The sequence below is a fragment of the Microcaecilia unicolor genome, chromosome 4, assembly GCF_901765095.1.
Source record: "Microcaecilia unicolor chromosome 4, aMicUni1.1, whole genome shotgun sequence".
NCBI lineage: Eukaryota > Metazoa > Chordata > Amphibia > Gymnophiona > Siphonopidae > Microcaecilia > Microcaecilia unicolor.
The window spans coordinates 99,758,040-99,785,234 of record NC_044034.1 but is presented as its reverse complement, the minus strand read 5'-3'; the positions used below and the strand labels follow the sequence as shown (position 1 = coordinate 99,785,234).

Sequence of the window (27,195 nt, the reverse complement as noted above, 5' to 3'; positions counted from 1 at the left end):
GATTTATTTATTTATTTATTTATTATGGCATTTCTACCCCGCAGTTTCCCACTAAAGCTCAGATTCAATGTGGCTTACATAACAAATTAGGAAGCAGCATTACAAGACAATTAATATCAATACAAGAATACAACTATTAAAAAAATATTTTCATATTAACTGAACACAGATCTAATGAAGGTTTAAGTAAACTTCTAAACGACATATTGACTGAGTGTCTGATATACTTGGGTAATTAGTTCCAGAGTTTGGTACTTTGGTAAGAAAAATTAGCATTATGGATAGTTTTGTAGGTTAAGTTTTTACAACCTGGGAAATGTAATATGAGATATTCTCTAGATAAAGAAGAGGCACTTCGTGGTGATAACTTAATGAGATCTATCATATAAGATGGTAAGATACCATAAAGAATCCGATGAGCAAAAACACAGAGCTTAAATTAAATTCTTTCATTGATAGGTAACCAGTGTAGATCCTGAAGAAGAGGAGATGCTTTAACGTAATGCGATGATCTATATATAAGGCAGGCAGCCGTGTTTTGTGCAGTTTGTAGTTTTCTTAGGAGACTCCACTTAATACCTGCATAAATTGAATTGCAATAGTCAAGTTTGGTTAAGACTAATGACTGAACTAAAGTGCAAAAGACTGAACTTGAAAACAATGGTCTTAATGAATTAAAGACATGCAAGACTACTTTGGAAATTTGGCAATCAAAAGAAAGAAACTGATCAATTAAGATCCCCAAGATTGTTGAATCCAAAGAGTAATTAACATTAGGGCAAAGGGAATGGGGCTTGATATACTGCCTTTCTGTGGTTTTTGTAACTACAATTAAAGTGGTTTACATGGTATATACAGGTACTTATTTGTACCTGGGGCAACAGAGGGTTAAGTGACTTGCCCAGAGTCACAGGGAGCTGCAGTGGGAATTGAACCCAGTTCCCCAGGATCAGAGTCTGCTGCACTAACCACTAGGCTACTCAGGCATGTAGATTATAGAATAGGGATGTAGATTATAGAATAGGGGTGCAGATCAGATACGCAAATAACCAGTAAATAGTGTCGATTAGCACTTGTTAAGGTCAATTATTAATTATCACCAATTTAGGCAATTACTTTATGTGCGTATCTGCAATCTGTGTCAAAAATTGCACACCTAACTTTGGGGTCCTTTTACTAAGGTGCGGTAAAAAGTGGCCTGTGGCAGATTGGACATGTGAAATTAGCGTGCACTGGGCCAATTTTTACCGCATCTGGGAAAAAAGACTTTTTTAAAATGTTGCAGCACATGGCCGTGCTCTAAAATTAAAATAGTGCATGGCTATTTACTGTCTGAGCTCTTACTGCCACCCATTGACCTAGCAGTAAGGGCTCACATGCTAACCGCGTGGTAATCATTCAGCATGTATCAATGTGGCTGCGCTGCCGATTACCTCTGGGAATACCCCCTGCGCTGGAAAATAGAAAAATGTTTTCTACTGTGGGGAAACAGCGCACACCAACTTCGAAATTACCGCTGGGCGCCCGGGCTACCCCGGCAGTAGTGTTGATTTGACACGCACTACCCGTGCATTAGCCCTACCGCTGCTTAGTAAAAAGGCCCCTTTGGGCGACCTATGCAAAATTTGGGGGAAGTTGTATTGCATAAGCTCCAGAGCAAGTGAATACCGATGTCACAACAGGAGTAATTGCAGGAAACAGATCTTGTACAAGGCGAGAACCAATCTCTTTTCAACTCAAGCAATCTTGAGCTGCAAAAACAATTTATCACCTCATCCATCCACCAGTAGCATCAGTGTATAGAATAAGTAATCTAAGTGTCCTAACCAGAAAGACACATATATAAAAAGGAAGAAAACATTCAAAATGTTAATTAGACGGGAACAATTGAAACTATTTTAAACCAAGTTGCAAAAATGTTCTTAATATAGATACAATATATGGAAAGACACTTCATCTGTGATACTTCATAAAAATGATGTCAGTTTTCTGGAGTGGTGATCTGAATCACAGGCATTAGAAAAAGACCATTTGGTGCAACCAGTCTGCACATCAAGTCCCTTATCATTTATTCTCTTTAAAAAAGAACACAACACTTTCAACCATCATTCAAATGAAGTCTTTTGGGAGCATAAATCCTAAAGTTAATTTGTTTCTGCTCTGAACCCAGAAAAGTGATGATGAAGTTCTGCATTCAAAGCAATCTATCTATGTGCCGGGGACAATTTTATTATTTCTTTTTAATAAGGCGAGGAGGAAACCAGGGGAAAAGATTATAAACATTTCCTTGGCAGAGGATAAATCACACAGACTGCAAAAGTCAGCTTACTATTGATTCACTTTATGAACAATGTGTTTAAAACAAATAAATTTGGGTTATTTCACAAACCCTCAGGTACTTTAACTACTTACCCAGCTTTCACTGCCAGAACCGTCTGTTTTTCTCAAATGTCCAGGCTGGTCACTTGACTGACTTTTGCCTTGCAGTCTGTCCAGAAAAGCGTTATTTACCCTTCAAAATAATGGGAAAATGCAAATTTATGCTTAGCTGGCAGTTTGGAAGGGATATTTCAAATCTGCTTTATGACATATGTAGAATTCAGACAAAAACAAAAGTAGAAGTAGACGAGCTTCCACAAACAAACCAGAGGAGGATTTTGAAGATATAGATTGAAAAAACTTTATTGTAGAAGCATCTCTTGAAATTCAAATGAGACCCAAGTCTACAAAACTCTGAGTGGTGTAGAACAGGTAAAAGTGAATCAATTTTTTCAATCTTTCAAAAAGCAGAAAGACTAGAATACACTCAATGAAGTTACATGAAAATACTATTTTTCACTCAAAGAATAGTTAAGCTTTAGAACTCATTGCCACAGGATGTGGTAACAACGGTTATTGTATCTGGGTTTAAAAAAAGGTTTGTACAAGTTCCTGCAGGAAAAGTCTATGTTGTTGAGATGGACATGAGGAAGCCACTGCTTGCCCCTGGATTGGTAGCATGGAATGTTGCTACTAATTGGGTTTCTGCCAGGTACTTGTGACCTGGATTGGCCACTGTTGGAAGTAGGATACTAGGCTAGATGGACCACTGGTCTGACCCAGTATGGTTATTCTTATGTTATGTAGAAGTCAGTCACTTTACAAACCAGTGGTGTGATAAGCACTGATTTTATATTGCTGGCGCCAGAGTTTAACACTGATGGGCACTAGGCAATACCAGCGCTAACACCACCTCCAAATTTCCTCTCAGTGGCCTATGCTATTGCTGCTTACTGGGTGGGCCTGACTCCAACGTGGCATGGATGTGTCTGACATGTTTCAGCTCTGGATCCCTCATTTGGAAGAGCTTAGATAATGTTATACTTTTTTTTAAAGTCTTTTTTTTTTTTTGTGGTAAACGGTAGCTTTGCTTTTTCTGCTTGGTTTTTTCCCCTCTTTTTTGGTGAGGTGGCTCTGATTCTTAGGAGTAACCTAATGGTTAGTGCAGTGGGCTGAGAACTGGGTTCGGTTTCCACTGCAGCTCCTTGTGACCCTGGGCAAATCACTTAACCCTCCACTGCCCCAGGTACAAAACTTAGATTGTGGGCCCACTAGGGACAGACAAAATACCTGTATGTACTATGTAAACCACTTTGGTTGTTGAAAGGCGTTATATCAAGAATCTAATAATACTGGGGTCAATATTCAGAGCAATTTAAGTGGCCAGGAGAGACTCCTGGCCATTAAGTTGCCTGTCCAGGGCTAACTGGGGATATTCAGTGGCACTTAACTGGAAAGTGGCACTGAATAACCCTCGTAACTGCCTATGCCAACATTGGCTAGTTTGTGGGTGGTGCAGAGGCAGAGTTACAGCAGAGACAGGTGTGGAAAGCTAGCAGTTAAGCAGAGATTTTCAGTCTGCAAACCGGCTGAGCAGCCACATAAAGTTAGGACAGAAAAAAAGCTGTCCTAACTTTATGTGGTAAAAGCAACTGGGCCACAGGGTTGAATATCGGCCAGTGCCTGTTCAACCTTTTGGAACAGGACAAACCCCTCCCCTTGCAATGGCCACTTCCCCCTCCTACCCTCCCACCCCCAGAACAGCAAGCCCCCACTCCCTCCATGCTACCAGGCTTACTTGCCCATTCCCTGGTGGTCCAGTGGGGAAATAGGCAGGAGCGATGCCCACTCACTCCTGCTTCTTGTGGCAGCCACTCAAAAATGGCCACCATGACCTCTAGCAGTAGCCTCGCCCTACTTTGAAGCTAGTTGCAGTGGAACACCTAATGACCTCAGCTTGGAGAAGAGATGGCTGAGGGGAGATTATGATATACCGAGTACAGTGTAGATGTGAATCGCTTGTTTACTCTCCAAAAATACTAGGACAAGGGAGCACGCAATGAAGCTACTAAGTAGTAAATTTAAAACAAACCAGAGAAAATATTTCTTCACTCAATATGTAATTAAACTCTGGAATTTGCTGCCAGAGAATGTGATAAAAGCAGTTAGCTTAGCTGGGTTTAAGAAAGGTTTGGCCCATTTCCTAAAAGAAAAGACCATAAGCCATTATTATGATGGACTTGGGGAAAATACACTGCTTCTTCTAGGATAAGCAGCATAAAGTCAGTTTTACTGTTCTTGGATCTTTCCAGCTACTTATGATCTTGATTGGCCACTGTTGGAAACAGGAACTGGGCTTGATAAACCTTCGCTCTGTCCCAGGATGGCAGCACTTATGTTCTTATGTAAATTGTGTGCTTGTGTGTACCATGCAAGTTAACTCCTGCTCTGAACCCATTTCTGCATTTTTCACCTATTAACACATGCATGCATCTTGTAGTAACTGAAAGCTTCTGCTCACAATACCTTTCTGCATCAGCCTCTGAGATAAATGCTTCTATTTATTCAATTAATTAAAGGGCAAACCTCCTGTGTTCCATCTGTAGATATGTCTTCCTCTCTTTCTCTTTTTGCCTTTGTTTACTTTCCAATAAGTCACTCTGGAAACAAAAGTGAAAAAAGAAAGAGTATAAATGTTATTTAATTAACACAATTTTGGCAAGGACTCATTAACTTCTATCAACGATCGAAAAATATCACATAATCTCATGAACGTATAGTTTATCCAACCAGTCAAGTCAAACATATAGAATATAATTTTTGTTTTTGGATCAGCAGAGGTGGCATCTCCCAAAACTGCAGTCAATTGCTGCTAGTCAAACACCAAAATTCATCGATCCTTTATATATCAAAATCAAAATTTGTGAAGTTGGAGAATGAAGTATTAGAATAAATATGAAGTTCACTGCAGTGCCCCCTAGGGTGCCCCATTGCTCTCCTGGGATGTCTTTATGGCCAGTCTACTAAAAATGCTGGTGCCTTCTACATCCCAATAGCTTAATTTTGTGCGTTTTTCACTTGGACTTTTTTTTTTTTTTTTTCAAAAATGGCTCAAAAAGATAAATACACAGAGCACAAAACCATCTAGCATGTGGCCATTTTCCAAAAAAAAAAAAAAGGATAGACGTTTTGCTGCTTCAAAAATGGCCATATTTCCTATTCGGATTTGGGCCATTTAGCGCAAAATGTTCAAAGTCCAACTTAGATGTCATATTGAAAATGTCTCTCCATGTGATATTACTGAGGTAAATTATATCATGTAAATGGCTGGTGAGTCTAAGTGTGCTACACAATGCATGTAACTGACAGTATTCTACAAGTTGCGGGTGTTGCTTGATGCACACAAATGACACACCCGTGCTGCACCCATGTGTACACCCTATGTATTTGTACATAAATGGGGAAATTCTATAAAAAGTGCTCAAAAATGGGCACTGAAAAGAAATGGCACTAACCACTATTCTATAAAGGGCACCTAACTTTGAGCGCCAGACTTAAACCTTCTGAAACCTAGTGTAAATGCTGGCGCCTAAGTTAGGTGAATTTACCCAGTATTCTATAGCTATGTACGTAACATTCTGGAACACCCTAACACACCCGTGCCCCTCCCATGGCCATGCCCCCTTTTCCCAAGGGAAAGCGGCATAACATGCAAAGGTTATAGAACAGTGCTTAGCACTTATGCACGTAAGTTGCAATTACTGGCACCAATCATGCAGGAAAATGCTGGTGTTTTGTAACATATGTGCATTATTGATGTCCAGCTTTACACTCCAGGTTATAAAATTGCCCTTTTAACACACTGAAACATTGTTTCTCCTTGCATGTGTTATCTATATTTATTATAAATGCTCCCCATTCACATTAAACATAAGTAGGGGTTTGCTTAATTTGCAAACATAATTTTATTTAATGAGTAGTATATCATTCTGAATTCATGCCATTTCTGCCTTTCACTATTAACATGTATAGGCTAAGCCTATCCTTTTAAGCTAAGTATAACACTGATACCATGTCATGAAAGGGGTTTGCTGGCCCCTCTGAATCCCAAGACAATTAGAAGAGGCTTAATACACTCTATACCAAGAGTAGGGGGAATAGAAGAGTAGTTTAATGTCTGGTGCAGCAGCCTAAGATCCAGGGGAACTGAGTTTGAGTCCCACCACTTCACTTAACCCTCCATTGCCCAGGATACAAAATAAATACCTGTGTATAATACATAAACCACTGTGGTTAATACATGACCACAGAAAGGCAGTATACCAAATCCAATCCCTTTAACAGTGATTCCCAAACTTTTTACCATGGCAGAACTCATAAAATATCTTTTCAGATACAAAGGGAGCCCCACCCAGCTTCTGCTCCTTCTCCTCCACCCAGCTGCCTGCTAGCCTAATTCCATATCCAGTTTATATCCTTCTAAAAGGTACAGTGCCCAGAATTATTTTCCAAAAGAGGTCTCTCCAGAGACTTAGCTAAAAATAGAATAGGCAGCTGTTTGGAGATAAACTTGGAAACACGTCTTAAAATGGGTTTTGAAAATAGCAGTTTGGACATTTTGGCAAAAAAAAAGTTCATCTGCCATTTTGTGTCGATTTTTGGACGTTTTTCTATGTCTAAAATGAGCCTCTGAATCATGTTACTCCTATTTCTAGAATTCAATTTGCCACCTCCAGGTTTACCTCATTGATTACATTTATTCTTATATTTGATAATTTCACTGTCGTTGTGTTGTTAACAAAATCGTAAGTTCTATTTCAAGCTGTACTAGCTGTACACCGCCTTGGGAGAATCTCTTCATAATGGCAGTTAATAAATCCCAATAAATAAATAAGGGGCCCTTTTACCATACAGCGGTAAAAAGTGGCCTTAGTGTGCCCTTATGCAGGTCATTCCCACACGCTAAGGCCATTTTTACCCCGATTTTCTGAACTTTTCAATAATGGTCATGCGCTAATGTTTCTCATTAGTGCATGAGCCCCTACCGCCACCTATTTTGTAGGCAACAGAGGCTTGTGTGCTAAACCTGTGTTAATTGGTTAGCACACAGCAATGTAGCCAAAAAATGAAAAAATATTTTTAAGCGTGCGAGTAGCACATGAACATGGCAAAATTACCATGGGATCCAAAATGAATATTGTTGTAGATGATTAATATCGAGATTTTTGTTTTCCCAGAGTTCCGGGTATGACTCCTAATGTTTTTTTTTCCTCTGAAATGATTCCTCTTAATATATTAATTCAAAAGGAGTGAAGCCTGTGAAACTGGGATTACTTTAATCAGCGGGAATTGGATTGGAGATTCAAGGGTTTGTATTGTTAAACAATTTCTGGTTTTAAAAGGGAAAAAAATGAAATCAGGTGTATTACTTTCACTAATATTGGACAATAAGTATGTTTCCAATGAAATTGATGGACTATGCACCGTTATGGTCTTGAAGAAACCAACCAGATGATCAATGTGGAATAATGATTTAGATAAATAATAACCGGGGATAATCGGGTTAATACCACGTTTTCTTTGTTTGCTGTTGCTTAAACTGATCTCCTTGTCTTGTTTCACTCTCCCTATTTATTTTGTGGTCTAAGAAAGAGAAAGATTGTATAAAATCCATTTATCTTGTTGAGATTGTTTTCTTCTAATATTGTTTTAATGTACAATCATCTCTGTTTTACTGTTTTGCAAGTGATTCTTGTAAAATGAAATATTATAAATAAATGATTAAAAAAAAAAAATTACCATGGGATGTCTCAGCGTGCCCCGCGGTTCGCCAGTTTTGGGGTTTTTTTGCCGCGGTAAGCTTTATAAAAGGGCCCCTAAATAATTTAAGTAGGCTGGGGCCTTCAGTGAATCTCTTATTACTCTAAAAATTAACCAACTTCGGCACTAAATATCCGTTATTTTTTTAAAGACAGCTAGCGCATGACTATTTAAAGTTAATATTCAGATTAGCAGATAAAGATAGGACAGCTATTTATGCGGTCTTATTTATCCGCTAAACCTGTACGGCTACGTCTGAATATTGAGGCATAGCTAGACTCCGCCCCCAGAACACCACTAACAGAGCTGGAGTGAAGTTCCTCGCTAACCGGTCATTTTTTGTGCCATTAACCATTTAATGGATCCTTTTAAAAAGCTGCTGTAAAAGGTGGCCTACAGTACTGTGGGTGCGGTCTTTTAGGCGCATTGGGCCATTTTTTTTTACCAAAGATGGGAAAAAGGATATTTTTAATGGGCCAGTTACGACCCCATGGTAGAAAATAGAAAATTATTTTCTACTGTGGGATTTGGCATGCGCCAAAATCGAGTGCACGCTACCCACGCTTTAGCCCTCCCGTGTCTTTGTAAAAGGGCCCCCTAACTGCCACTGAAAATTACAGGATAGCCACAAACAAGCAAGTTAACTGGTCAGCTTGGTTAACTCGCTTTGAATATCAACCGGCAGATTAAACATTACTGCCCCCAACACTTGAATCGTGCATAGTTCATTAGATTTAGCTCTCATCTTTTCAGTAGTAGCTCAAAGTGAGTTAGATTCAGATACACTAGGCATTTCCCTGTCCTGAGAGGTCTTTCAAGCTTATTTTGTACCCGAGGCAATGGAGGGTTAAGTGGCTTGTCTAAGATCACAAGGAGCAGCAGCAGGATTTGAGGTGGACTTCCCTGGTTATTAGCCTATTGCTCTAACCCAGTGGTTCTCAACCCAGTCCTTGGGACACACCTAGCCAGATTTTCAGGATAGCCCAAATGAATATACATGAGATAGGTTTGCATACAATGGAGGTAGTGCATATAAATTTACCTCATGCTTATTCATTGTGAATATCCTGAAAACCTGATTCGAACTAACATAAAGATGACTAAGCCACAGATACTTTGGTTGTCACAATTGCTTTTTTCATTCTATCAAGTCATGAATGTACCACCCCAACAATTTCCTCCAATAGGCCAGAGCACTGACACTCCTAAGAGGGATTAACTTATCAACTGCCCTATGAAGAGATGAATCCCACAACTCAACCTGATTCTTGGCATCCAGTAATTCAATAATCGTATTGGCTTATTACATTCTTCCAAAAAATTAGCAACATCAATTTTTTGGTCAAAACAAAAAGGAGAAACCCTGTGTGTTAGAACTCCAATTTCTCATGCCTGCTAAAGATAAAAGAAAAAAAAAACAGTAGATGATGATCTGTCCATGGAGCCGCCTGACTGGTTACATTCATCCAGACCAACTTTTAATTTATACCAAGAGACAAAACAACTGATCCATGCGATGCCCTGCTACATCTCTCATTATAGGCTCAAAGCCCTATGTGGCTAAGGCAGATAAAAATGCATCCACCTTGGGGAACACACTATTTTGAAAATGAAGATTAAAATCATCAGTTAAAGCCAGATATTCTGGCTTTAAAATGGTAGATGGAGCTCATTTCATTATCCATAAACCCCCAGATTCTATATAGCGCAACTTAATTTGCTTATGCAAATCCAGTCGTATTCTGGATTTGTGCATACAACTTAGTTAAGCCAATCAGCACTGGTAATTGCCACGTGGAGGGGCATAATCGAAAGGGGTGCCCAAGTTTTCCTGAGGACGTCCTCGCAAGATGTCCCGGAGAAGGGGCCGGGAAACCCTTATTATCAAAACAAGATGGGCGTCCATCTTTCGTTTCGATAATATGGTCGGGGACGCCCAAATCTCAACATTTAGGTCGACCTTAAAGATACTCGTCCTTAGAGATGGTCGTCCCCGATTTCGGCCATAATGGAAACTGAGGACGCCCATCTCAGAAACGACCAAATCCAAGCCATTTGGTCGTGGGAGGAGCCAGCATTCGTAGTGCACTGGTCCCCCTGACATGCCAGGATACCAACCGGGCACCCTAGGGAGCACTGCATAGCTCCCTTACTTTGTGTGCTGAGCCCCCGAAAACCCACTCCCCACAACTGTACACCACTACCATAGCCCTAAGGGGTGAAGGGGGCACCTACATATGGGTACAGTGGGTTTCTGGTGGGTTTTGAAGGGCTCACATTTACCACCACAAGTGTAACAGATAGGGGGGATGGGCCTTGGTCCACCTGCCTGAAGTGCACTGCACCCACTAAAACTGCTTCAGGGACCTGCATACTGCTGTCCTGTAGCTGGGTATGACATTTGAGGTTTGCATAGAGGCTGGCAAAAAATATTTTAAAAGTTTTTTTTTTAGGGTGGGAGGGGGTTGGTGACCACTGGGGGAGTAACTGGTGGTCATATGGTCAGTTCGGGCACCTTTTTGAGGCTTGGTCGTAAGAAAAAATGGACCAAGTGCTCGTCAGGGACACCCTTCTTTTTTCCATTATCAGTTGAGGACACCCATGTGTTAGGCATGCCCCAGTCCCGCCTTCGCTACGCTTCCGACACCCCCCCCCCCCCCCCCCGTGAACTTTGGTCATCCCTGCGACAGAAAGCAGTTGAGGACGCCCAAAATCGGCTTTCGATTATGCCGATTTGGGCGACCTTGGGAGAAGGACACCCATCTCCCGATTTGTGTCGAAGGATGGGTGCCCTTCTCTTTCGAAAATAAGCCTGATAATCAATTATTGACACTAATTGGCATTAGAAGTTACATGCAGAACGGTCTAAGCATATTCTATAATGTGATGCGCATAGATTCTTAAGTTGCATAGTTGAAAAGGGCATGGCCATGGGTGTGGAATGGACTGGTCATGGGCATTTCTAAAATCTATGCATGTGGTTATAGAATACACCCAGTTTGCGCCTAATTTAGGTGTCGGCATTTACACCAAGTCATGCAGATGGGTGCTTTGCATATTCTATAAACTGCGTGGAAATTTAGGCTTATTCTATAAAGTACGCCTGTCACGATCCCAGGCTTTGAACAAACATGCACGAACTCTGGAACAATGTGAGCCCTTGGCCTACTGTCGTTGAGCGGCAGCAAGAGGCAAAACCCCCCAAGCAGGACTGGACAAGATTCAGGATGCACTTGGCTTGGCTGGAATCTGATTCAGGAACGGTCTTGGCTTGGCTGGAACCAAATGCTGGAACGGACTTGACTTGGCTGGACTGGAACCAAATGCAGGACCGGACTTGGCTTGGCTGGAACAGGATTCAGGATATTCAAGCAGGATTCAGGAGTCTCAACAAGTTTGGCAGGAACAGGATTCAGGATACTCAAGCAGAATTCAGGATTTTCAAACAAGCTTGGCAGGAACAGGATTCAGGATACTCAAGCAGGATTCAGGATTCTCAACAAGCATGGCAGGAACAGGATTCAGGATACTCAAGCAGGATTCAGGATTTTCAGACAAGCTTGGCAGGAACAGAAGCTGAAAGCAAACAGGGCAGAGACAAGCAGGAAGGGGACTGGAGCTGAAGACAAACAGGGTAGATACAAGCAGGATACAAGCTGACCCACATAGACAAACAACAAAACTAAGGCTGAAGCTAAGGTAGAGGGGACTAGAACAAGCAAGGCAGACTAGGCAGGACACAAGCTGACCCACACAGACTAACAACAGAACTATGGCTGAAGCTAAGGTAGAGGGGACTAGAACAAGCAAGGCAGAGTAGGCAGGACACAAAGCTGAACCACACAGACAAACAACAGAACAATGGCAGAAGGCAGAACCTAGCACACGAACAGACCGAGAAGAACAGAAGCAGAAGTGCACACAGACACCCTAAACAAGGAATCAAGACAGAAGTGCCCACGGGCACACAGGCTATGAACAAAGCAACAAGAAATCAAGGCAGAAGTGCCCACAGGCACACAGACTATGAACAAGGCAGAAGTGCTTCACTGCACACGGACTAACCTGGAGACCTTTGGCATTGCAAAGGCACTGAATGAAAGTGAACCACTTCCTTATAAACAGGACAGAGGCAGGAAATACACAGAACCTAAAGTGAGGCTTGAAACACAGAGGAAGTGGAAACCCTAAAGGACAGAGGCAGGATATACACACTGAACACCAAAGTGAGGCTTGGAACACACAGTAAGTGGAAACCCTACAGGACAGAGGCAGGTAATACACAGAACCCAAAGTAAGGATCTAGTCCAAAGAGTCTATCAAACCCTGGGTTATAAATTAACAAAGCAGAAAACTTTGTCCTTTGCAACAAAATTCCTTCAAGACCTAGGACAAAAAGCTGTGAAATCTTATAGACCTTTAATAAGTAATTAATAGTAAGACCCCCATCTCCCTTCTTATCAATATAAGTTTGATATTCATACAGATAACTAGCAGGGCAAAATTGATTTAAAATGTTCAGATCAGCACTAGAATGGCAAGTTTCTACTGTATAATGTAACACATTTCTGGATTTTTCTGGTGAAGAATTATGATGGTGTTGCACAGTGGGGGTTCTGCAAATTGTAAACTGAAAGACCTAGATTTCATTTAATTGTATTGCTTAAATAGGAAGTGTGTATGTGGCCTGAGTGTTGCCTTTTGTTTGGGTTAGGCTTTCCTAATTAACTCTGGTGTTCTACAAATTCTAATTGTTTCTAACTATTAATGTTTTTATTAGGGTGTAAACCACTTTTTACTATATAGTTTAAGCGGTAAGTCTAATAAAAATTAACCTCCTCTACTAAATCATGAATGAGCTAAACTTATTTCAAATGATTGCGTGTTAAAATGCATCAGCTTTATCTCACTAGAACTGATACCTGTTGAACTGCTTTGTAGTTTACAAACAAAAAGATAAATTTAACAATTGAGATCCCTAACTGGAGTCCAAAAACTATTCTTATGCTGAAGATCACCATCTCCATATCTGTCCTGCCCCATTAGTTTCCAAGTTTATTAAGGGTTTATATCCTGCCCATCAAAAGAATATCAGGGATAATTAGGAAGAAGGCATAGAGAGTGGAGCGACAGTGAGGGGCGGAGGAAATGAAATACAATATTTGATAGTAAAGTTGGGTGGGACACAAAAGGAGGGGGATTGTGTAGCACAGGCTGACAACCAGCTCCTCATACGTATATACTAACCACCCTGGCCATAGGCATCAGCATATAAGAAAGGCTTGAGATCATATTTGAATTTTTGTAGCGATGAACAGAGACGAAGGTACCCTGGCAGTTTGTTCCAGTCCTTGGACTGAAAAGATGGACTGGTGTGTAGTGTCATGTCCGATTTTTATGAAAACTAGGGATTATAAATTGGTTCTGTTGGGATGACCTGAGTGCATGAGAGGGGCAAGAAGGGATTAGGAAACAAGATAGGTATGCTGGTTCGCCAGAGGTGTGGACTTTGTACACTAGAAGCAGTAGTTTATGGGTTATACGGTGGGTCAGTGGGAGCCAGTGTGCTGCTTTTAGCAGTGGGGTAACATGGAGGGGCATAATCGACCAGAAACGCCTATCTCCATGGGCGTTAATCTCCGAGAACGGGTCCGTGAAGGGGCGGAGTGAACCGTATTTTTTAAAAAAAATAGACGCCCATGCTTTATTCGCCAAGGTGTGAGCTGGGCGTTTTTGCTTTTCACCGATAATGGAAAATGAAATCGCCCAGCTCAAAAACGAATAAATGCAAGGCATTTGTTCGTGGGAGGGGCCAGGATTCATAGTGCACTGGTCCCCCTCACATGCCAGGACACCAACCGGGCACCCTAGGGGGCACTTTTACAAAAACAAAAAAAAGGTAAAAGAGCTCCCAGGTGCATAGCACCCTTCCCTTGGGTGTTGAGCCCCCCAAATCCCCCTCAAAACCCACTGCCCACAAGTCTACACCAGTACTATAGCCCTAAGCGGTGAAGGGGGGCACCTACATGTGGGTACAGGGGGTTTGGGGGGGTTGGACGACTAGTAGCATTAAGCAGCACAATTGTAACAGGTAGGGGGGGGATGGGCCTGGGTCCACCTGCCTGACGTCCACTGCACCCCCTAACAACTGTTCCAGGGACCTGCATACTGCTGCTTGGGAGGAGGGTATGACATTTGAGGGTGAAAGTAAAAAGTTGTGAAACATCATTTGTTGTGGTGGGAGGGGGTTAGTGACCACTGGGGGGAGTCAGGGGAGGTCATCCCCGACTCCCTCTGGGGGTCATCTGGTTATTTAGGGCACTTTTTGGGGCCTTAATCGTCAAAAAACAGGGTCCAGGAAAAGTGCCCTAAATTCTAGCTACAAACGCATCCATTATCGGCGAAGGGCGCCCATCTCTGTTCGGGTAATAACCACGCCCCAGTTCCGCCTTCACCACGCCTCCGACACTCCCCCGTCAACTTTGTCCGCATCCGCGACGGAGTGCAGTTGAAAGCGTCCAAAGTTCGGCTTTCGATTATGCCGCTTTATTTGTTTTTGTGAGAAGAACGCCCATCTCCCGATTTAGGTCGGAACTTGGGCGTTATTCTCGTTCGATTATAAGCTGGATAGTCAAATTTTTTTAATGCCCAGTGATTAATTTAATTAGCTGTATTTTGTACTAGCTGTAAGCAGCGCAGGTCTTTGATATGGAGCCCTTTGTACAAAGTATTGCAGTAAATGAGCTGGCTGATTACTAGGGAGTGTATGAGAATGTTAATAGCTGGGGGGGGGGGGGGTTTATAGAACGAATGACATATAGTTTATAAAATGAACGTTTTACTACAGCAGCACTGAAGATGACTCCCAGTATTTTTGCATTTTGAACTAAAGGAACTGGAATGAAGCAAATTTGAATAGGTGCCAATAGCATTAAGGCAGACTGCTGCATAAAGAGAAGGATCTTTGATTTATTGGGATTTAGCACGGGTCTATTGTTGGCTAGCCACTCAGTTACCTTGGTCAGCCTATAGAATGTATATTTACAGGATCTGATGGGTCAAGTGTGCACAGTATTTGGAACAAAAATGTTGAAATCATAATCACAGTATAATACAAACTCACGCCTGAACTCTCATGCTTTAAAAATAAAAGAAACGACAAACTAGCAAAACGTAAAGTGCACATTACCCCAGATTGTCATAAGAGGAACTCCACCTCACTGCTCATGCACTGAGGAGTGCCTAACAAGTAAATCCAGACCTAATGTACCAAGCATCAAAGGGGGGAATTCTATATATGGTGCCTAAAAAATCCATGTGGAAAACATTTTTGCCTAAATGTATTCTATAAGTTACACCTAGATTTATGCACGGTATATAGAATACGATTAGTTGATATCCCAGTGCCTAAAACTACATGCGTCCATTTATACCAACAAAAACATGGCATAAATCCCAGCATGTAGATTTATGCGCAGAGGGCCATATTCCAAGACTATATGCATAAATTTTGGAATGCCCATGAAACGCCCATTTCCCCACCCATATCTATGCCCCTTTTTGTCTGCATGCGTTAGAAGTTAGGCGCAGTGCATTACAGAATACGCTTAGCGAGTTGTGTGCGTAAATTCTAATTAATGCTGATTAGTGCTTATTATTGCTTAAGTGTTATTATCAACACTAATTAGCTTGTTAAGCTAATTAAGTTAAATGCATTGCTATAGAATCCGCCCATGTGTCAAGAGCTCCATGCATAAACATCATGGTGGTTTGAGCATCTCAGTGTATTGACAGCTCCATGTGCAAAGCATTGAATATACTGAAAGATCTGTGTGCATGGAATATTTAATTGAACTGACAGACCCATGAGATGAACAATGCATCCAAGAGTTTTCAAAGTTTCAAGTAGCAATTATCCAGACTGGAGAACTGAGCCCTCACAATTCATAGAAATAGAATAATGTAATTAATTTCTGAAAACAAAGCTCAGTGATGAGCTTAAAAATTTGCTGTTATATAATTACATTTAAAAGGATGTGCCAAGCAATCTATTTTGTGATTTGGTGACTACAATTAGAATGTATTACAGGCTTCCTAATCGGATGAGGCCTTGCTGTGGCAAGCTTCTGATTTGCTACAGCTCAAACATTAATTGATTTTCTGACACAGATGCTATATTTTTCCAGGCAGTTCACTGAAAATTCTTCATAAATGACAGTGTTTTACAATAATCTATAAAATGCAGCAAATTTGTAACCTAAGTGGCAGTTTTTGATAGTGATGTATTGCCCAAAAATTGAAAATTCCTCCATGGGAGCAAAGAATACCAGACACAGCAAAAGTGGTGAATGACACTAGGTCCAACACCAAAGTGTAAAATTAGACTTTTATTGATAAGCAGAATCAAGACTCTGCACGAATCATGTTTCAGCCATAGGGTCTTCCTCAGGAGTCTCTGTGAATGCCACTGTCCTGCTTCTATTATAATGATTCATTAAACTACCAATACATTGTTACACTTGCAGATATTCCACTCAAGTGTTTTTTGTGACATTTACTTTATATTGACACTATTTGTTCCAAACACAGCAATGCTGTCATTTAGCAGGACAGTGGCGGTTTCACAGGGAGAGGCAATGGCAGGTCATGGGCATTCCTTGAATTTATGCACAGTGTTATAGAATAACCCCGTTCCATGCATTACTTAGACGTGGGCATTTATACCAGGTTTTAGTTGGCGTAAATAGCCGCGACTAAATTTAGTCATGGAAACGGTAGCTAGACGTATTCTATAAACTACGTTTAGCGTTAGGCGAGATTTATAGCAGAGCGCTAAGCGTGGGTTTTTGGCGCCAATTTTTCAGGCACCATATATAGAATCTAGCTCATAATGCATGCATTATATGCATTTTTAGAAACTGCACACAACCCCTGTGCACGCTATACCAGTGTATTTTTACTAAGCTGTGCTAATTGCAAAATTAGCACGTTTGTTTTGAAGGCTTTTACTTTTTAGGTTCTTTTGCAGGTTTTATCTACTAATAATGCCTGCAAGAACTTAAAAGCCCTTAAAAACAAACCTGTTAACTTTGCAATTAATGCAACTTAGAAAAATAAACTGGTATAGCGCATGGACACATAATACCAATTTATTTTTACACAGACGTGCAGTTTGCACACGTTATATCTGGTAGTGCTTTATATGCATGATATGTAGAATAAGCTTAGTCAGTATCATCGTGCCTAAATATGCATGTGCCCAATTATACCAACAAAAACCTGGCGTAAATCCCAGCTCGTAGATTTAGGCAGACTGCGCCATATTCTATAATTACGCACATAAACTTTGGAACGTCCATGAAACACCCATAACCACGCCTATAAACGCGCCCATTTTGAACTGCGTGTATTTATTTTAAACTGCGCACTTCACCATTTAGGTGCAGTTCATTTTAGAACGCGCTTACCGAATTATCTTGCAATTATTGTCAATTAGTGCTCATTATTGCTTAAGTGCTGTTGAAAACGCTGATTTGCTTGTTAAGCCAATTAAGTTATGCACATAGATTTAGAATGCACCTGGATTTTGGTATGCAAATCTAGATGCCATATATAGAATCTGGCACTATGTTTATTTATTGCATCTGAATCCCACATTTTCCCACTGTACGGCAGGTTCAATGTGGCTTACATATTGATAAAAAGGCGGTTACAAAATTTAGATTTGTAAAAGTCTAGTACATAATACAGAAGTACAATAAACGCTTAGGTTGATATGGTAGCATATTGTGAGAGAGGTTAATATTGTTTTCCATTTCTGAACTTTTTGTAATGTATGGTGGTGTGGGATTAGGCAGATCCAGGGGGGAAAGACTTCTTGAAAAGATGTGTTTTCAGGTATTTTTCTGAATTGTAGGTAGTTTTCTGTGAATTTCATGTCCTTGGGTAGTGAGTTCCAAAGTTGTGTGCCTATAAACGAGAGGCTGTTGGCATGTGAAGATTTGTATTTTATACCTTTGCAATTGGGGTAGTGAAGGGTTAGGTAGGTATATATATATATTTCACAATAAATTACCACTAGATAAATAAATAAATCATATCCAATCAATGGACTAGAACAAAAGGTGCAGAGAAGGGCGACGAAAATGATAAAGGGGATGGGACGACTTCCCTATGAGGAAAGACTAAAGCAGCTAGGGCTCTTCAGCTTGGAGAAAAGGCGGCTGAGGGGAGATATGATAGAGGTCTATAAAATAATGGGTGGAGTTGAATGGGTAGATGTGAAGCGTCTATTTACGCTTTCCAAAAATACTAGGACTTGGGGGCATGCGATGAAGCTACAATGTAGTAAATTTAAAACGAATCAGAGAAAATATTTCTTCACTCAACGTGTAATTCAACTCTGGAATTCGTTGCCAGAGAATGTGGTAAAGGCAGTTAGCTTAGCAGAGTTTAAAAAAGGTTTGGATGGCTTCCTAAAGAAAAGGTCCATAGACCATTATTAAATGGAATTGGGGAGAATCCACTATTTTTGGGATTATCAGTATAGATGTTTTGTACTTTTTGGGGATCTTGCTAGGTATTTGTGTCCTGGATTGGCCACTGTTGGAAACAAGATGCTGGGCTTGATGGACCTTTGGTCTTTCCCAGTATGGCAATACTTATGTACTTAAAAGACTTTTAAATTCAAGAATGAAAAATTAAAGGACTGTATAATGAAATACATAAACAACTAATCATTCCATACATATAGAAATAATTAACCACTAAATATATAAATTAATGAATATATCAAACAGACTTAAACTGAAAACAGACTAAAATACAAAAATAATAAAATGCATAATAAAGAACATATGACATAAATATACTTATAAAAATAATTAATAAAACATCTGCATAAAAATACAGTATTTCCCTTGCAAAATAGGAAATATATGTATTCTTTTAAAGTCTACCCACACCAACCCTGAATATGGCCATTTCAAATCTGAGTATGCTGCAGTTGTACACATTAAGTAGTGTCTGTTCTAAAGTTGCTACTAGGGAACAGCAGGACAAGCAATCCACAAGATCCAAAACAGTGGTATGAAAAAAGCAGATCACACAAGGAAAAGTCCCTATGGAAATGTTTTATTCATGTGAGGTTTTTAAAGCTTATATTAGTTTTGGATTTGTTCGCTGTACATGTTGTGATATGTTAGTATCAATATGTTATTATTTATTATGTGTTTATGTTTTATTATTTATATTAATGATTGTGTATTTATTTTTTACTAACATGCTTTTTGTTTTATTTGTTATTAGCTATCATAGCCCCTGACGCAGACCCCATATAAATAATGCATTTCCAAAGGGACTTTTCCTCGTATGATCCCCTTTTCATACCACTAAAATTGCTACTTGCACATGTACAGTCACTTTTTGCACATGTAAATAGAGCCTAACCCTACTAAAATAGCTTACATAATTTTTGACATTCCAATAAAATATGCAGTATAAGATAGAGAACACACAGCAGTTGCTTAAGTCTGCCTTCAGCTTTAGGCAGGCTTGGGGACCCCTCTGTCATGGTAACCCATGGCGATTGCCCTGTTTGCTTCCCACTAGCGCTGACCCTGCCTAAAGTTTTGTTGTGCTGACCAGGACTGAAGAGTGGTGAAACAGATCCTCCTCTTATGAGTGAGCTAGAAGAATAAAACCTCAGTTTAATGGACAACCATTATGCATTCTCTTTATGTCAACTTTCGTATACCAAAATACAAAAGTGCGAAACCCTTACGAAAGAAGCTACACTGGCTCCCACTCAAGGAACAAATCACTTTTAAAGTATGCACACTAGTTCATAAAATTATTCACGGTGAAGCCCCAGCCTACATGTCTGACTTAATAGACTTACCACCCAGAAACGCTAAAAGATCATCCCGAACTTTCCTTAACCTCCACTTCCCAAATTGCAAAGGCATAAAATACAAAGTGCTACACGCATCAACCTTCTCTTATATGAGCACGCAATTCTGGAATAAACTACCACGCAACCTGAAGACGACTTACGAGTTGACCGACTTCCGCAAATCGTTGAAGACTTATCTCTTCGAAGAAATCTATCGAAAGGATTAAAACACATGAAGCCCACGCATACTGTTAATACTGCATCAATACATACTCATTTATACTCTTATCCCCCGAAATTCTAACACACTCAAACCTTAATCTACAGGTAAAAATGTAACAACCAAACGTTCTCTAGCTGTTGTTCTGTAATCTTATCAGTATCCATTGTTCTTCCACTATTCCATTGTTCTGTTCCATTGTTCTATTCCCCTTGTGATACGTAGACTTTGTTTTCACTTTACTCCTCACAATGTAACCATAATCGAGTTGTAACAAATTGTACTTCCATCAATACAATGTATTGTAAGCCACACTGAACCCGCAAATAGGTGGGAAAATGTGGGATACAAATGCAATAAATAAATAAAGAAATAAACTGAACATAATTAGAATGTTTTCTAATGATGTCACTCTTTTCCTGTACTAGTGCTAACTCACAACTTTCTAGAAGCATCAAGCAGAATTGAGTATACACAGCTCCAGTCCGTGCAGTAAATATTATGGCTAAATGTATTTCAGATATAAAACTTGTGATTTATGTGTGCCTTAGCAGATTTGGAATATAATTTGCAGTAAGGGCACCTTTTACCAAGCAGAAGTAAAAGGGGCCCTGTGTTGGTGTTGACGTCAGTGCACGCGGGTTTGCCATATGCTGAGGCCCCATTTTACTGCTAACCGTAAAAGTTTTTTGTTTTTTTTGTTTTTTAGGAAATGGCTGTAAGGTGAACACTTGCTGTGTGGCCATTTCCCTTACCACCTCTTAAATAGGTGGACTGTCACCTCCTATTTAGGAGGTGGTAAGGGCTCTCACGCTAATCAGGCAGTAACTGGGCAGCACGCGGGGCTGCCCGATTACCACTGGGTAAGCCCCTGGAATGATGCACAGCAAAGCTCTACTTTGTAAAAGGGCCTCTAAGTGAACAGCCTGGAAAGGCTAACTGACCGTTATTTGCCCTCATCTGTCCATACAAAAGCTAGTAATAAGGGTAAGCAAACAGCTGTCTGTTTTATTTGAGGGTGTTTCTTTTTAATTATTTTTCCAGTGTGTTGTGCTTGATTTTGTGTGTGTGTGTTTGCAAATAACACATCCAGTTTGCAAATTGTGACTACTTAAATGAAACAAAAATAATCAATTTCAGCTTGAAATGAAAGAAATTTGTCTTTCCCAACAAATGTACATTTTTAGCCAGTAAACTTAAATATTTCTCTAACACTTTGCTACTGGCAGTTCATATTTTACCTTCCTGTTTTGTGCCTCTTTCATTTGCTGTAGGTTTCTTTCCTCTTCCTCTTTTTGGGTTTGCTGGTATCCAAGGCTTCTTGCCTGTTGGTCAGAATGCATAAACAGCAAAAAAAGGTAGAATTCTGAGTTCATTTTTCAAGGGGCGGGGGTTCTTATAGACCTGTAATCATCTATAAGTTAAGTAACACTACTTGATTTTATGTTTCACCATATGTTGAAACTTTTGTAGGTTGCTGGATGATCTTTAAATAAGAGTATTACAAGGTTAGTGCAAGCTGGATGAATAATTCTTAAACAATATTGGCTCAATGAAGATTTGCACATTGCTGCTCTGATTCAGTTCAGTTTAAGCAACGTTGATGCTGTGAACTCTGAAGAACCTGTTAAAACATTGTTTACAGATTTGCTGAAATTGATATCAGGATATTATATGAGTGAATTAGCAGATATACTTAGTTATTCCTGCATAGCATATAAGAATACAGTTGCCTAGGACAATTACTAAGGGTACAACATAGAAATATAGGGGCATCTCTAATGTTTAGCGCACGCTTATTTTTAGCGTGTGCTAAAAACGCTGCTGTGCCTTTGTAAAAGGGGCCCTTAGTTCTTCATTCTGCAATTCTCTCAGGGTCATAATTTCCAGTGTTCTCCTGGCCCTATGAGGTTATACTGTTTATATAGCGTTCAGTGAACAAGCTGTGTACCAGTACAAATGACACACCTGAATAGGCACACATTAGAACAATCCAATAAGATATAGGAGGAGCCAGCATTCTTAGTAGACTGGTTCCCCAGACATTCCAGGAGAGCAGTGGGGCACCCTCACCGCTGCTCCCTTATCTTGTCTGCTGAGCCCCCCAAAACTCAACCAAAACCCACCACCCCCGAATGTACACCACTACAATAGCCCTTATGGGTGAAGGGGGCACCTATGGGTACAGTAGGATTTGGGTGAGTTTTGGAGAGCTCACAGTTTCCACCGCAAGTGTAACAGGTAGGGGGAAGTATGGGCCTGGGTCCACTTGTCTGCAGTGCACTATAACCACCACTAAACTACTCCAGGGACCTGCATGCTGCTCTAATGGACCTCAGTATTACATCTGAGGCTGGCATAGAGGCTGGTAATAATTTTAATCGTATGTTTTGGGGGTGAGAGAGGGTCAGTGACCACTGGGGGAGTAAGGGGAGGTCATCCCTGATTCCCTCCAGTGGTCATTTAAGGCACCTTTCTGTGCCTTATTTGTTATAAAAACAGGTCTAGCTCAAAACAACTTAGTTTTTGTCCTGGACAGTTTTGTTTCATTCCATTATGGCTGAAAAATGTCCAAGAGTTAGGATCGCCCAGATCCGTCCCTTAACACACCCCTGACACTCCTGCACTTCTGACAGACTTCATAGAAAATCAGACATTTTTCTCTTGTGAAAATGAGTCCCTCAGACACCTAACTGCCATTTGAGTGTCTAAAGTTATGTGCTTAACTTTTGGTACACTATAGAATTAGGGGAATAATGTTAGTACGATCTTAATATGCTGCTGAGTGGGGCACGTGCAGTTGAGGCATATAGATTGGAGGTTTCAGAGCAAACTGATAGGGGAAGGGAATTCTAAAATGAAGGTCCTAGATACGCAAATCCAGATGGATACCAAGTTGGGAGGGAGGAGGAAGAGCCAATAAGGAGGATTGAGAAGAGCAGAGATTATTGGAGGAGGCATACGGTATGATGAGGGCAGCCAGATATGGGGGAGTGCTGAGGTAAAGTACACGATGAACCAATAGCAAGATCTTAACTTTAATGCAAGTTGTGACAGAAAGCCCGTGTTTGTTCCTTGAGAAGGGGAGTTACATGATCACAGTGGTGCTCACAGAGAGGGTATACCGCATTCTAAATGTGTTCACTTACCCAAACTGTAGACTGTTGTCCAACACCACCATTTTGACAGGACCTTCTGGATGACAACCCTGATTCCAGTGTGCTCAAAAAGTCATTGTTCTTCCTATTGAGAAACTCAAACAGAACAATTAGCACTCCCACAAAAATAAATCAAGCTTGTAATGCCACCTTTGGGCTTCAGTTTATTTATTGGGGAAGTTATCAAGCTTCATTAGGGCAATAACCCGCATTATTTGTCCCTTAATGTGACTTAAAGGGCACTAATGCAGGTTGTCTTGTCCTAACATAGCTTTACTTAAGTCAGTGTGGGTTACATAGTTATGAGATGCAAAACATGCAAATGCTTGTAAACAGCTCATTATTATGTAAATACTGTACCACAGCTTGGATTACTTGAACACCCAGGAGGATCAAGCAGCCAAATCTTGGCCTGATGCTTCCAGGCCATCTCTTTAAACAGCTACCACCTGTAAAAATTAGCAGTGGACCCCCAAGAGAAAGCCCCTGTTGAGCATTACCTTATATGGAAATGTGACCTCTAGTGGTAGTACCACAGACTACTACAAGGGATCACCAGTAGCATTTTGGATCCCAGTTCTGGCAAGGGTAGAATCAACTGGGAATCTCCTGCCCCTCCACTAGACACCAGCAAACATGGGGAGGGAGGCCGTCAGGAGAGGAGAGGCCTTGAGGGCTGCCAGCACTTGAGGTGATAGGGTTTCCCAGTGGGACAGCGCATCTTGGAGGGTGGACCCTCATTGGGATTCAATATGGGGGGGGGCTTGGTTGAGGTTTGCTCAATAGGGGCTTGTCCTTGGAAGGGAGCACAGGAGACTGCTAAGTTTTACAGGTGTTGGTCTCTTTACGAGACATCCCAGAAGCATCGGGATGCGGCTTAGCAGCCCAGTGTTCCCTGGCCAATGGACAACATTAGTCCTTTACCTTGGGAGTCAGCAACCTGCAATACTGCAGGTTGGTCACTCCCTTGGTAAACCAAAGTGCAGTAAAAGCCCACTTTTTACCACACCTTGATAACTTCCCTCCTTAGTCATTATGGACTAAATTCTATAAATTGCCATAAAATTGCTGCCAAAAAAAGGTACTAAGCAATATTCTATAAACCGCTCAAAATTAGGCATCATTTATAGAATAGCGCTAAGCACCGGGAACAACTAGTACATTTAAACGTGACCATTTATACCAATGAAACCTCTGTGTAAATCCCTGTGCCTAAATTAGGTGTGGATCCCCCTTATTCTATAACAATGGTACCTAAACTGCCAGAATGAAACAGATCCACCCATGACCATCCCATGGCCACACCCCCTTTTATGATCCATGTGTAAAGTTACACACAGATCCAGGCTCATAAATTTGCACACGTAAATTTTAATTAATGCCAATTAGCACTGATAATTGTCTGCTAGGGCCCAATTATCAGAACTAAATGGCTCGTTATTCAATTAAATTGCACATGCATACTGGGAATGCACCCCAAAGGATCATATGTACTAAACTACTTTCTCCCATTTTCTAAATGCTAAACTAAATTTATTCAGAGAGCTACCTAGTTAGTGGTCTGAATATTGCTGCGAACCAGAGAATTCCCAGCACCACCGAAGCTCCAACTATGAACTGCCTTAGCACTACTTGGATAGTCCCAAGGTAGTCTGACCAGATTTTCAGTCGCATTACCAGAATAATACCACTGAAAATCAGATTATGGACCCAGTCAGGGGACTCAGTCTGAGTTGTAGCAGTTCCAACTGGATAAGTTCCTCTGAATATCAACCACTAGATTCTTAAGAAACTAAACCAAATGCTTGAGCAAAGGGACAAGTTACACAACTAATATCAACCTAATGTTTGGCAATTGTAGTATTTCTAATTCAAGTGACAAGCACATGCATTAATAATTCTATATATGTAGCAACATATAAGCTCATAAATGGTTGAAATTTCTGAAACAGACCGTCTTTGCTCATTTTTGAAAATAGTGTGATCAAAATATCCACATTTTACATAACTATTTTCCATTTTGTCCTTCACATATAGAGGTTTGTTTACTAAAGGGCTTTAAATCCTTAATGCACAATTAGTGCACACTAACAGGCTACCGCTGAATGCATTAAAGTGTGCGGTATTTTGCCTGTTAGCATGTGCTATCCAACCATGCCAACCTTTTAGATATTTTTTGAGGAGACGGTATGTCATGGCTGGAGGGTAGGCCTTCCTCTGCTATCTGACTAGCCCTTTATGATTAGCCCAAATTGTGCATAAAATTTAATTGAATAATGAGCTAATTAGCTTTTTGACAAGCAATTATTGGTAGTAATTAGATTTAATTGAAATTTTAAATGCGAGAATAAAAACGTTATGGGTGGAATGGGGGTGTTCCTAGCATTTACGCATGTTGTTATAAAATAAGGGGGGATATGCACCCATTTTAGGTGCATACATTTGCACCATGTTTCAGTTGGTGCAAATGACCATACCTAAAGTTTAATGCGAGTCCTGGGCATAAGCGCTATTCTATAAAACGCACCTAACTTTAAGCACGGCTTATAAAATTGCACTTTTTTTGGCACCATATGTAGAATTCACCCTTTAGCGCCTCCTAAATAGGAGGCAGTAAAAGTGCTTCCGCATTAATTCTTGGCAGGTATCACATGCTAATGGGAACATTAGCGCACAACCTGCAATTAAAACTACAGAAAAAAACCTAAAATATACTGCATTTAATATGGCCTTAGCACACGAGAAAATGCATTATGTCCAGATTTTACTATGGCTAGTAAACTGACCTCATACTTCCTTTGCCAAAAGATAATTTAGCAAGAGACTCCCAGTACTGGCCCTGTCCCAGATTTGCAGTCAGAATGCTACTGAATAGAAATGGAAGCCCTCCAAGTCCTCATCTGCACTTCTTTGGTTTTAATTCTGGTCTAAAAATGCAGTATTGCAATTTTGCTTGGATATAATTTAAGTAAGAAACAAAAATTAGGTTTAGCCACAGAGATTGACTCCCTAGAGGTATATTCAAATATCTTCTTCCAGTCCTTCTCAGAAAGAGGCACTTCCAGATACTGGTTCCATTTCCTAACATATTTTAGCCTGTTCCCTGCCGGTGACAGCAATAGGGCACAGAGAGTCAACACTGAACCCTTCATCATCCCAGTGCCCCTAAACAGTTCCTCAAAATCCAACTCCTCCTCTTCCAGCGCTTGCCTTACCCTAGGCTAGAGTGGCCAATTGGAGTCCTCAAGAGCTACAATACAGTCAGGTTTTCAACATTGCTACAATGAATACACATGAAATCTATTTGCATACAATGGAAGCAGTACATGCAAATCAATCTTATGTGCATTCATTGTGGAAATCTTGAAAACCCGACTGGGTTGTGGCCCTCAAGGACCAGGGTTGCCTACCCCTTCTCTATGTCCTGTAGAGAATGATACATCTACAAATAATAAAGTCAACACCCAGCTCCCTGATTATATTGGTCCCAAAGGTCATCAGTGTTCCTTAGCTTGTCCTGACCCATAAATTGGCACAACAGGTTCAGCCCCTTCTGCTGCTAATCCTGATATAGTCCACATATTTAAAAAGGTAGAAGGAAGACCAAACAGCAGCCAGCATGGTTAAAAAAAGAGCTGAAGGAAGCTATTAGAGCTAAAAGAGTATTTTTCAGGAAAGGAAGAAGATCTGAAGATAATAGGAAACAGCACAAGAAATGGTGTCAAATGCAAAACACTGATAAGGAAATCAGAGAGGTAGGAAAAAGAGCCCTTGTTCCTATTCGA

At 40.6% G+C, this 27,195-nt stretch overlaps 1 protein-coding gene across 1 annotated transcript in view; it reads right to left on the bottom strand.

Annotated features, from left to right (window-relative positions):
- Window positions 1-280: 280 nt before the first annotated feature.
- Window positions 281-27,195, bottom strand: part of EPSTI1 (epithelial stromal interaction 1) — a 76,740-nt gene continuing 49,825 nt past the window's right edge. The window contains exons 7-11 of the mRNA XM_030199431.1: window positions 23,402-23,495; window positions 21,494-21,577; window positions 4,906-4,979; window positions 2,413-2,512; window positions 281-579 (exon numbers count right to left, since the gene is read on the bottom strand). Coding sequence (XP_030055291.1) covers window positions 559-579; window positions 2,413-2,512; window positions 4,906-4,979; window positions 21,494-21,577; window positions 23,402-23,495 — 373 coding nt within the window. The 3' untranslated portion in view covers window positions 281-558. The remainder of the gene's footprint in view (window positions 580-2,412; window positions 2,513-4,905; window positions 4,980-21,493; window positions 21,578-23,401; window positions 23,496-27,195) is intronic.